Below are 13,363 nucleotides of genomic sequence, written 5' to 3'. Positions count from 1 at the left end.
TAGATATAGCCACGAAGGTATACAAATAAAATCTTTGCTTGTATTGATCGCCTCAACTCTCGCTTCGCAACCAGTCATTTTCATTTTCTTTGTTTTTCTTTCTTTATATTATTGGTAATTTTAGTCTATAATATAGTAACCCTGAGATAAGCTGTCATCTGTCTGCTTGACAGTTGGAGATGGTGACGAAACGGATGTCTCTCTCGAGGAGTTATCTTTTCTATTGATTGATTTTGCCATTTAATTTGGGTTCGTCGCCGCTAAAGTCTGCGTGCAGACCAATGCGACGGAGCCTAGTCCTTTAGTTTTTGTAGATACTTGTTATTTTTTGTGTGTGGTGTTGTACAAAAGTGCAAGATGGGGTCGTTATTTAGGAGTGAGGAAATGACATTATGCCAGCTTTTTCTGCAAAGTGAAGCGGCTTATGCGTGCGTGTCTGAACTCGGAGAGCTAGGACTGGTGCAGTTCCGCGATGTAAGTATCTAGTTTTAGTTAAATCCTAACAAAAAGTGATATCTTCAGCCAAACAAGCTTCAATGTGAAAATCTGTGACCCCGTTTTGTTGGCTATGTCCTATGCCCTCGTTTCAAAGATACTACTTTTTTTGTTGATAATGCTCGCAATGATTATAAAAAACACGATTTCAGCAGTTGCTCATTCATTGACTAGAATAGCAATTTCTCAGAAATTAGAAAGTTACACAAATTAGTATTCATAGGGCGGACATTTACGCAAGTACGCCCCTAAAAGAAAAGAGGGTGGAACTTCATGTAGCTATTTTAGATATGTAATCTGTTTTATTAACAGTTTTTATTCATTTTTATCATAGTTGTTAAATTAATGTCTTTCTTTATAGACAACATAATCAAATTAAGACATCGGCTACCACACATAGACACAAGGCATATTCTATCACAATAGTATAAATCGATCTGTCTGTCCGTCCAGTGTTATGTTTATGTCTATTTAATTTAGTAACTGGAAATATCATAATATTTTGACTGTCCAAAACTGTAATTTTCCCTAAACTGTCTGGAACTCAGGCAGGACATGACTCACTAGGGATTTCCTTATGTACATGTTTCATTCAGTTAAATTAGTTACATTTTAGTTACATACAAACCTTTGAGCAATCTTGAGACAAATGTACATTGCAATTAAAAAGCAATTAACAATGCACAAAAGCAGAAATTAGTCTTACTTTTACTATTAATTTAATTTTATACCATTACTGCATGTATGAAATCAATAACGATCTAAATATTGTTTTGTATTTGAAATTAATTTAATGTTCAAAAAATCCACAGTGAGCTTAATTTGTTTCCTTTGCAGTGGTTGTGTCTAGAAAGTTCATTGCAGAATAGAAGTTATTGATCCCTGACTGCATCTGACTCTAGTTGTTACAATAAGAATGTCAGATAGCCATTTTTCACATAATCTAATACCAAGGTTGCTGTAGAAAGGGGATGGATCAATTTATTTAGTTTTCTTCAAGTATTCAAAGACCTAATTTGGTTATGGAATTAGTTAATTACATAATAAAACAAGTCATGTGAGTTTTGAGCTGGTCAGACATTGGGTTGGGCAAATCTTTGATTGATATATTTTTAATCAAAGACATGTGATTAAGATTATTTTGGTTTCTGTAATTCCTACCTAATCTTAAATTACTATTTTATCTTATCACTGGATGATAACTAAACTAACTGTAAGAAAATTATTTAACTAAAAAATAGTATACATATTATAAAATCCATATTGCACAAGCAAAATCACTGATGCCTTCTTTATAAGAAGAAATCTTCAAATATTTATAAGGACAATTAAATGTAGGTACATCTGACATACTGAAAAGTGAGCATTCTAGTTGATAATGATGATAAAACATACGCATTATCCTCATGCCTGATGTTATCTACTAAAGTTAGATAATACTTTATTTGAGATGACTACCAATTTAATCCTAAGTACTCTTTAAATTAGTAGATGTTCCTTATTGTTACAAATCTCTTATGACTGCTGCTTACACCATTGGATCTGCAGAAAAGATTTTACAAACCTCAAAGAAAGTTAAATAGAAAATTATTCAGTTTAGTATCTCAAACCAATTGGTTTGTCCTTTTCCTTTTTGATCTCAGTTTAACTTTCTCCTGGGACAAACTAGGCCTTCACTTGGCTGAGTTTTTTTTTGGGAATCAAGCTATACTATAGATCTAGCTACACAGGATTTCCAGTGGTGTGAAAGAAAGGTGGAAATAGTCCAACACTTAGGGAGTACACTAAAGATATACTCTGATCCTGACTGATCACAGTTTTACTTTCCCCTGGGACAAACTTGTCTTTCACTCGCTGAGTTTTTACAAAGGTAGAGCTGCAGATCCTAGCTATGCAAGATTTCCAGTAGTGAGAACAGTTCTAGCTAATCTCATATAGTGTCCAACTCTTAGAGAGCTTTAGACCAAAGGTATACCCTGACTGGTCTTAGTTTAACTTTCCCCTGAACTCTGCCTTCTCTGGTTAAGATATTTTAGATTGAGGTCTTTTGGTGGGAACAGTGTTGACTAATCTTATAATTTCCTATCCAGCTTAACCCAGACGTGAACGCGTTCCAACGCAAGTTCGTCAATGAAGTCCGCCGCTGCGATGAGATGGAGCGCAAGTTGCGCTACCTGGAGAAGGAGATCCGCCGTGACGGGATCCCCATGCTGGAAATCCCTGGGGAGTGCCCGGAGGCGCCGCAGCCGAGGGAGATGATCGATCTGGAGGTAAGGCTTTTGCTGCATCTTTCCCAACCCAGACGGGAACGCGTCCCAACGCAAGTTCGTCTATGAAGTCTGCCGCTGCGATGAGATGGAATGCCAGCTGTGCTACCTGGAGAAGTAGATCCCGGGGGAATGCCCGGAGGCGCCGCAGCCGAGGGAGATGATCGATCTGGAGGTAAGGCTTTTGCTGCATCTTTCCCAATACAGACGGGAACACGTTCCAACGCAATTTCGTCTATGAAGTCTGCCGCTGCGATGGGATGGAATGCAAGCTGTGCTACCTGGAGAAGTAGATCCCGGGGGAGTGCCCCGAGGCGCCGCAGCCGAGGGAGATGATCGATCTGGAGGTAAGTCTTTTGCTGCATCTTTTCCAACACAGATGGGAACGCGTCCCAACGCAAGTTCGTAAATGAAGTCTGCCGCTGCGATGGGATGGACCGCAAGCTGTGCTAACTGAAGAAGTAGATCCCGGGGGAATGCCCGGAGGCGCCGCAGCCGAGGGAGATGATCGATCTGGAGGTAAGGCTTTTGCTACATCTTTCCCAACACAGACGGGAACGCGTTCCAACGCAAGTGCGTCAATGAAGTCTGCCGCTGCGATGGGATGGAATGCAAGCTGTGCTGCCTGGAGAAGTAGATCCCGGGGGAGTGTCCCGAGGCGCCGCAGCCGAGGGAGATAATCGATCTGGAGGTAAGGCTTTCGCCACATCTTTCCCAACACAGACGGGAACGCGTTACAATGCAAGTTCGTCAATGAGGGCATTTGCGACGAGATGGAGCGCAAGCTGTGCTACCTGGAGAAGTAGATCCCGGGGGAGTGCCCCGAGGCGCCGCAGCCGAGGGAGATGATCGATCTGGAGGTAAGGCTTTTGCTACATCTTTCCCAACACAGACGGGAACGCGTTCCAACGCAAGTTCGTCAATGAAGTCTGCCGCTGCGATGAGATGGAATGCAAGTTGTGCTACCTGGAGAAGTAGATCCCGGGGGAGTGTCCCGAGGCGCCGCAGCCGAGGGAGATGATCGATCTGGAGGTAAGGCTTTTGCTGCATCTTCCCCAACACATTGAACGCGTTCCAACGCAAGTTCGTCAATGAGGCCATTTGCGACGAGATGGAACGCAAGCTGTGCTACCTGGAGAAGTAGATCCCGGGGGAGTGCTCCGAGGCGCCGCAGCCGAGGGAGATGATCGATCTGGAGGTGAGAGAGCTTTCCTGCATCTTTTCGACATGTTTTTAGGAATATTTGACCATTTTTTTAAAAATCCTTTGTTAAACTTTACAAGAAGGTGTATTTCTGATATATTGGTGTCTGCAAACAACCTCAATTGGCAAACTGGGCAATTTTGGATGGACGATTTTGATGTTGAGTGTCCGCGTCCTTCAGTTTGGTAAAGGCAGTAACTAAAAGTATAGCTAAACATTTACGTTTGGAGTAAATTCCGACATAAGACTTCTCTGTCGAAGCGGCTAGTTGACCTAGAAGTAGGTTATTGATCCTGTTGCGCAACCATTACTCTTGAGCAGACTTAGCTAAATAAAACTTAAGAGTAGATGTACTTTTCGCAGTCTGTTGTAATAAATAAGTCCTTGACGTTTAATGATGACGCATCCTGTTTCTGGGGAACTCCAGAACAGCTTTTATTTTAGGCATCAATTACTTAAGGAAAAATTAAAATACCCTTTTAACTTTACAGAGTGAACTCGAATCATTGTCCGAAACTTTTTTCTTTTTCTTGTAAACAGTCGGACTTATGATAATTTGATTTCATTCACAATGCAGAAGCATGAAGGGAACTCAATATTTTATACTTTCCTTTTACAATTTTTTACGATAGTTTTTCCTAATGAAACAAAATTTTTCCTAGGCCACTTTTGAGAAGCTGGAAAATGAGCTTCGCGAAGTGAACCAAAACGCAGAGGCCCTCAAGAGGAACTACCTCGAGCTGACCGAGCTTAAACACATCCTCAGGAAAACGCAAGTGTTCTTCGACGAGGTAAGCCAACATAACCACATACAACCATCTTACAATACGAGGAAAATTCTACAAATGCCGATTACTTTTTGTTATTCAAACGAGTTGGAGCGATAGCCGATGACGGCACAAATCACATGATTAACATTAAAACATTGTAGCATGTTCAGATGATCCATTATGCCGCATATTGTTACGCATTTTAATTGTCGTTGCCTAGTGCTACAAACGATATCGTTTGATAAGATAACCAGGCGAATGGTGACCTCGTGATGTAGCGTAAAACTAGTAATTACCGACGGTCATATTACTTACGTAAAATGTTATAATTTTGGCATCTCCTTGACTGTGATGTATTGAACTGTAAATTACACAGTCTATGCAATTACACTCCAGACTTCCGATGTAAACAAGCGGCATCTTCATCAATGCAATTTGTGAAATCAGTTGTTTACTTGGATGATATAATAATATTAAGTGAATGGCAAAAGCACAATGTTTTTGCAAATGTAAAGTCAACATTGCTGTTGTAGAAAAAATAGCTCCACGATCAGACTTTACTTGTAAATTGTTAATTTTATTCATCATTTATTTTAATTTGTTTCCTTATTTTGGTCAGTGTTTCATATGTTGACTGTTTTTGTTTTTAGCTTCTCAATCCGATTCAAAGATAGGGATGCATCAAGGATGTAGGAAGCACACAAATACCTAACAGATATCTATTGTCATTATTTAATTGAATTTTTGCTAAAATATATTCACATCCTATATGTATATCACTGTAACAGTCAAATAATTCCTAATGGTCGTGGTTTTTCATCCTATTTTCTTATCCTTATCGAAATCTTGCTAAATAAAAACGTGGGCTTCAAAAAGATTCAATATAGTCGAATATTTTGATTCAGTACCTATTATGTTGTTTAATTGCAATGTCACAAGGCCAATGTCACATTCCAGCTGTTACAATAATGGGATTCTTTTCGGACCGGTCCAGTGTTACGTTATAATAGCTAATTGTCATGCCATTAGTATTTTTACGGTAGTAATTGAGATTTCACGGGCGAGTAGAATGTGACATTGGGCCTGGACGCCACTGACCTTGCGCCGGCGTGTGTCTAAGATGGCGGACCCGTCGCGCGAGGAGGAGCAGGTCACCCTGCTAGGGGAGGAGGGACTCATGGCGGGCGGGCAAGCGCTCAAGCTGGGGTATGCACCTTCATTCAACGCTCCCAGACCTACTTTTACTTCTACGCTCCCAACTTCCACCACATTCGGCCGGGGACTCCAAATTCTCACAGCGTGGAAGTAAAAGCGTGTCCTAGAGCTATATTATTTTTGCAGCGCTTGTACTGTGACGCTGATACGGGAGTCTACCGATCACCACTCAGGCAAGCATTGGAGTCGGCCGGTTTATAGTATATCATCAACATAACACCTCTCTTTGACTTCTTGTGTGATGGAATGAGCTTAGAATAGCACCGCAGACACCCTTCGGATACGTTCTGTCGGCTTCGAGATAGTTCTGAGTCCCATGTGGAGAGTGCTAACCAATTGCTGCCTGAGTGAGTTTTAACTAACAGTGTTATCCGGAACATGATTTATTTTTGAAGTCCATTGAAGGTAGCGGAAGGTTTTCCAGGTCGTAACGTGCGTGGTAGACGTTATCAGTATTTATTTTTCCGTTTTCATTCCGTCATGCTTTCTGTATACTTTGTCATATGCATGCATTATGATTTTTATGTTCATGTTATACGTAGTCTAGCATCACGATATGATCAACATTCGTCCAGCTATCAGAGACGTCACTCGTTATTTGATGTAACTTTCACAATGTATTGAAACACAAATATTACGGAGTAGAAACCGACTAACAATACAGGTTGCTTAATGTTCCGTAGTGTAGCTAGGTTGTAAGAGCACCGAACGCGTAGTACGAGGGTTTGTTTCACAGAGACGCGTTGGCGCTACTTTTCCTACAACAGGCATTGGGGACATGTGCGGTGATTGTTTGTTTGGGGTCCGCTTTCCGTGGGCGTCCGTGGGCAGTTTGTCTGTACATTTTATGTTTGTCCGATAGCACGAGGGTGGTGCCAGTACCACTGAGTCGATGACGCGCGCCCTGATATCCGACGACCCGAACAAACATATGGGGCACGTCCAACTAGGGTATGTATGCGTGTGTACATACGGCACTAGAGTGACACCGATCCCACGAGTCTGGTCCACGTGGATCCAGGTCGACTGTAGCTGGACGCAGTTACGGTTTCTGTGTCCAGGCACAGTGAGGCTAAAATCGATTGCACTCTGTCGTCTCGGGCTGCTCTGCTTTTTATTGAACGTCAAATGTTTGCGAATAATGACTCTCAAACTATGTCGCACGAGCCGACGTAAGTGCTTTCGATCAAGATGTTCACATAGTGTGACAGATTACTATTTGACAACACACACACTACGCTAACATTGACAGAAGCATACGGTGTAGATAATGCTTAGACCCTAATGCTTTCTTCAGCTCTATGTGAACATCTCTAAGTAAATACGACTTACGCACTTAATGCAATCCCTTGATAAAATCAATACAGTAATCTAACAAGTTTGAAATCCCTAAAATGTTGTAACATCTTTATGTCACTTATTGATATCACATATTTGATTGAGAAATTAATAAAGATCAAATGAAAATTGCATGAAGATTAACTGTCATCATCGAGTCCCATAACGATAAATAAGATTTTGAACCCCCGTTTTTAAGAAATGTGCCCTTACTAAAGAAAATTTTTAAATTCCTTATCTTATTTATAATTTAATTAACTTGTAAATTTAGCTAAACTGCTTGATTTATTCCTAGTTTACGGGATAAGCAAGAATCCTTGGAATTCCTGCCTTGGTTAGTAGTGTACATTGTATTATTTCTGTAGTTGGTTCGGTAGCTGTGGCGGGTACTGGTATATGTTGTATGTGGATGATTGGCGTGTGGATGAGCACCCGGGCCTCTAAGGCAGAGCTGAAACAAGTCAACAACAACAACTTCTTTCACTTCTGTCCAGAGCACATGGGAATTCAAAGTAACACACTCTCACTTGGCTTACTAACACTTCACTTCCGTACTGCAATTATTATGTTAATCTATTAAACAAATGTGCGTGTGAGGTAACTTGGACTTCAAGAATAGATAATGGACTTAGGTGCAAACATTGTAAATGCTGAAATATTCGGTCTTTTTCGTGCTCACACTTTTTCCTTTCCTCTCTTTCAGTTTTTAAATAGTACAAAGTATAAATATAATTGTGGACCTATTCATGAACCCTGTGATAGTCCTTAACCTGTAGTATACCAGAAAAAGTTGTGAGTTACGAATATACGTCGCAACTTTCTTTAGAAAGTTTCTAACAGCGTCTTGGTACGAGTGTCTTAGATATTAATATAATTTTAATTTTTGTGTATATTTTTCAGTTTACTCGTGTTATTCATTCGTGTAGCATTGGTATTCAAATAACAAATTGTTCGGCGTTACCAATCGAATGTATTGAATGAAACTGTTCTATTATAGTCTGTCAAAGTATAAAAGTTTCCATTGACCTTGGTTTGGTCAGGTATGGAGTTGATGAATTCGTCGAACGCGTGCTCAACTGTTTTCCAATTCCAGTTGGGTACAGTGTTGAACGCATTGGCGAAATCCACGTAGAAAATGGCCACGGTACACGAGTCGCATTTGTGTGTAATCTGTTTATTTTACGCTTAGTTACCATCACAATGCCTCGAGAGTTGTCTCGGTTCCATGTATGGTTATTAATACGCTATCACACCGTAGCCGGCATTGTGACGCCACGCACAATATCTCTTGTGAAGACTGCGCCCATTCTATTTTCATTTACGATAACAATGCGGTTACAATTAGTTGTAGTGCTGTCCTTTTATTATGTCATTTATTGCACTTGGAACACTTCCGTGAGAGTGTGAAGATTACGAGCCCTCGTCTCTATTTAGGTCGTACGTATAGTGGAATCAGATAAAATACTTACTTATCTGTTGGGTGAGCTCGATATAACTCGATTGCGAGTTCAATATGAGTGCCGTCAAAACAATAACAATTGGCTGGATATTGAAATTTGAAATTACGATGAATTGATGAATGATAAATATGATCTCACAGATTCTATCTCGAAATATATCTCGAATTCACTTCAGATTTTCTCAGAAATTTGCGTAATGCCCAAGATTACGCCAAGGGATATATTTTGATGATAAACGATAACATTTTGTGTGTCTAAATTCTTTGGATAAGTTATAAATTCGCAAGATAACGTCACTTGTAAAACTTCAGTTAAAAGCAAATTGACTAGTTTAATAAAAGTAGCTAGGATGATAAGGAATGATATCAGTACAGTAATAAATTGACATGACAACGATGGGTCGACAATGATACCTACTTTAACAAAATGTGGATTATACTGGACTGGCTTGGATATCTAACCGATGACGCTGAGTCACAAATCACATGTCCGCGACCACTATGCATTGTTCTTATTTCGTTTTATTTGCTCGGGACATTGTTATGATTCAGGCAAACTGTACTTATTATGTGTATTTGTTTCTTTTGTTGTTTGCTGCAACTAGGTATGTGTTGATAAGAGTTCTATTTTAAGTTTAAAATGATACCATGTATAGATTTTAAAAACAACCCTAAATTGCTGAATGAGTTTATTCAGTAACTTAGAAAAGGATTCTGATATTTCAAAATCTCAACCATTCAAAGCCTAGGCCTAAAGACTCTAATTTGTAGACACTTGTATTTTTACTTACAAATCAGCCTTATTTCGTGTAGTAACTTTAACTGTTTCATTCAATATGTAAAATGGTGTAACGGGAAGTATTGATGGTCAATACAGCAGTTCCATTTGGTAAATTATCTTTTTAAAGTCAGTTTTAATGGTGTACAGTTACGTGAATCAAAGTCAAGGTTAAAAGGCTTTAGCGGTCAATGTTTATGTACATTACATATCCAAACACAATTTGGATTATACAGGTTGACTACTCCATTACATTATCATGTGGTTACACGTGAACGTGTCATCAAGTTGAGTTCTCAATAATTGATTTACAAGGTTTCCCACAAGGTGGATCGACGATCTCATAAAGGGGGCATTTCACGCGAAGCGGACAGCGAAAATCAAGTCAGGTTTTGGATTTTGTTCATATTTGGATTAAATGTACTGCTATATGACCTGAATGGATGTGCATCATTATAATTTTTTTATGATGCTTAGTTTATTTTTTATGATCGTTCAAAAAATTGGTAAAATTTTAGGAACAGATTTTTCTGAAGCTATTACTGCTATTATTACATTTGATTAAAAACAAACTGACTATTGGACTTTTGAGAATAAATAACTGTGTTTCTTACTATTTACTACAAACTTGAAATTTCTTTTTTGTTCACATAGAAAACCGGAAGTAAAGTTTTAAAATCGAATTTTACAAAACTTCGGTATTTTTAATTTTTTTTATTTTTATTTTAAAATATACCTAGTAGTCTATAAATAACGTGTGTAAAGTTGTAGAATGGAGTCTGTATTGGTTTTTGATTTAGACGCAGTACAGTGCGAGCGCGCCGCAATGAGCGTCATACTGGCTATCGACATTTGGCTACTGTATAAAAATTATTTGTTCGAAAACAACTGAAACGTTAATATTGTTGCATGCATACTCTTAAACAATTATAATTTTGACTCGGCGAACTTCGTACCGTCTAACAGACAATGATTGTTGGCATTGAGATGGTGCGTATTACGTCGCGGACTACCCACATCACATCTTATTGAATAATACACTAAAAACATAATTCTTCTTTTTTAGGTAGTTGGCTCGCTACCTCCATATCAAATTTCATCAAAATCTGCCGAACCGTTCTTGACTTATAAATCGTGTAACCAACACGACTTTGTTTTATGTATAAAACAAAGAACGGCTGAACAGATTTTAATGAAATTTGGCATGAAGTTAACTGGCACCCCGGACTAATATATCCCGACTACCCAAAAAGAAGGGTAATGTTTTAATAGTATTATCCAATAAGTTGTGGGTGGTCTGCGACGTAATACCATCTCAATGCCAACAATCATTGTCTGTAAGACGGTACGAAGTTCGCCGAGTCAAAATTATAATTGTTTAAGAGTATGCATGCAACAATATTAACGTTTCAGTTGTTTTCGAACAAATAATTTTTATACAGTAGCCAAATGTCGATAGCCAGTATGACGCTCATTGCGGCGCGCTCGCACTGTACTGCGTCTAAATCAAAAACCAATACAGACTCCATTCTACAACTTTACACACGTTATTTATAGACTACTAGGTATGTTTTAAAATAAAAATAAAAAAAAATAAAAATACCGAAGTTTTGTAAAATTCGATTTTAAAACTTTACTTCCGGTTTTCTATGTGAACAAAAAAGAAATTTCAAATTTGTAGTAAATAGTAAGAAACACAGTTATTTATTCTCTAAAGTCCAATAGTCAGTTTGTTTTTAATCAAATGTAATAATAGCAGTAATAGCTTCAGAAAAATCTGTTCCTAAAATTTTACCAATTTTTTGAACGCTCATAAAAAATAAACTAAGCTTCATAAAAAAAATATAATGATGCACATCCATTCAGATTATATAGCAGTACATTTAATCCAAATATGAACAAAATCCAAAACCTGACTTGATTTTCGCTGTCCGCTTCGCGTGAAATGCCCCAAAGGTGACTGGAAGGCGCTGGATGCAGGCCGCTACCAACCGGGCGATGTGGAAATCATTGGGGGAGGCCTATGTTCAACATTGGACGTCCTGTGGTTGAAATGATGATGATGATGAATTAAAAACTTAAATCTTGTAACTTTACTTTACCCTTGTAAACAAATCAGCTCCTTAAGCAATCAATTCGCGTGCTCATTATCGGTATCGACAACGTATTGTCATCAATATCTATCAAACACAGAATTTTTCCATAAAAACTATCTGCTGCTAGTATTTAGTATGTCAGCCGGATTCATGATAAATTACGCCGCTGTATCACAATTGCAGACAGTGACATAATAAATGAAACATCTGTTACTCATCTCGTTTCAACAGAATTATTTTTAGTTGTTGCCATGTTGACACTTTTCAAGGTCTCGAAAGCCGCCCCTAAGCTTTCGCTCCTTTGCCTAAAAGTATGGCGAACAGGTTCATTTGGGGCGAAACTTACGGGGCGATGAGATTTCAGGCCTTTCCAAATTATTTATTTAGCCTTAGTTAGTCCATTAAGATCAGCTCAGCTGTTTTGAAAACTTTTTCCGAGAATGTGAATTTTTTAATTCACACGTATTGAGCGGACAATCATCATACATTTCCAGTTAAGCGAGAATGTGTGAGTCACGACATTCGTTGGCTTGCAGGTCGGTAGTCGGATAACTGTTATTCAGAAGGCATTCACACTGTTATGTCGTGTGTCGTGATGAGATAAGAATATCCGAAACATATTATTTGTATGGCAAGTGTTTACACAGAGAGGATGCGCTTAACGGTTTCTAAGTAAGGAGAAGATACGTTGTTGTAACAGCTGATCTTTCCTAGAAAGAATTATGACCGAATTTATGTTAAACTGTGATTTCACAATAAACAGTTTGAATTTCAACAGATAGCTGTTTCTGATTAAGGCACATATTATAGAAGTCTCACATAACTCAGCTATTGTATTTATGGAAAAAATTAAGTATAAGACAGAAAGCTTTAAGTTCTGTTCTTCTTCTCAGTCGATATCACTCTTGAAAGAGGGTCGTGGTCGTCAGCAGTGTGGATTGTTGTGGCGATACGAATACGATGGCTCGCCATCTTTGAGGCTCTAGTGTTTACATCTATGTACATAGATAGTCAGGAAATACCACCAGTGTCTAATATTTATTTAATTTAAATAAAATGAGCAGGAATTTAGACAAGTTCACATTATCACTATGCAGTGTCGTTACTGAGTTATTATGTCTATTTTATAGTATCATAAAATCGCAGCGTCCTTATTTTATGTTTCACACGTAACATTCATTGTCTGTCTGTGTAACGTATTGTTTAAATTGTATCTTTATAACTATTTGTAAGAGCTTGTGAGATAATAAAACATTATGGACATTGGGTGCATTTTTGTGCACGTTTATTGTGATTTCATGTGAACAAATATCGTAAAGTACATAAAAAAGACGGTTCTCAAGGCATATAAAATTCAAATTCTTTGGAAAACTATTTACAGCTGAATGAACACTACTAGTTGGCTTAATTAAATTACTTCCCTAATTGTAATTTTAAATTAACTGGCGATACCAAATACTTGCCTCCTTGTCCTCATTTTAGAAGGCTTCTATATTCTTACACACAAATACACTCTGAAATTACCTGGTCTATTATTATTATTTTCAGCGAATGTATAACACGAGTCCATCCAATGATATGGGTCTAGTTTATAGTTTTAAGAGACGTTGATGTTATTGTTAATTTTAAGATATTTTATCCACTTATGACTGTTTTTATGAGATTAGAATATGTAACCAAATTCTAGCAGATAAATGCAACAAAATGTATTTTTTTCGTTGGTAAATAATACTATAAGCCAA

The 13,363-nt window shown here is 38.2% G+C and overlaps 1 protein-coding gene across 1 annotated transcript in view; it reads left to right on the top strand.

The window, feature by feature from the left end:
* The first annotated feature begins 164 nt into the window (after window positions 1-164).
* The window catches only part of LOC135073708 (V-type proton ATPase 116 kDa subunit a 1-like), a 67,474-nt gene continuing 54,275 nt past the window's right edge, over window positions 165-13,363 (top strand). Inside the window, exons 1-4 of the mRNA XM_063967854.1 lie at window positions 165-474; window positions 2,586-2,765; window positions 4,628-4,756; window positions 5,856-5,941. Coding sequence (XP_063823924.1) covers window positions 358-474; window positions 2,586-2,765; window positions 4,628-4,756; window positions 5,856-5,941 — 512 coding nt within the window. The 5' untranslated portion in view covers window positions 165-357. The remainder of the gene's footprint in view (window positions 475-2,585; window positions 2,766-4,627; window positions 4,757-5,855; window positions 5,942-13,363) is intronic.

Source organism: Ostrinia nubilalis, chromosome 8, assembly GCF_963855985.1.
Source record: "Ostrinia nubilalis chromosome 8, ilOstNubi1.1, whole genome shotgun sequence".
Taxonomy (NCBI): Eukaryota; Metazoa; Arthropoda; class Insecta; order Lepidoptera; family Crambidae; genus Ostrinia; species Ostrinia nubilalis.
This window is presented reverse-complemented; position numbering and strand designations above follow the sequence as displayed.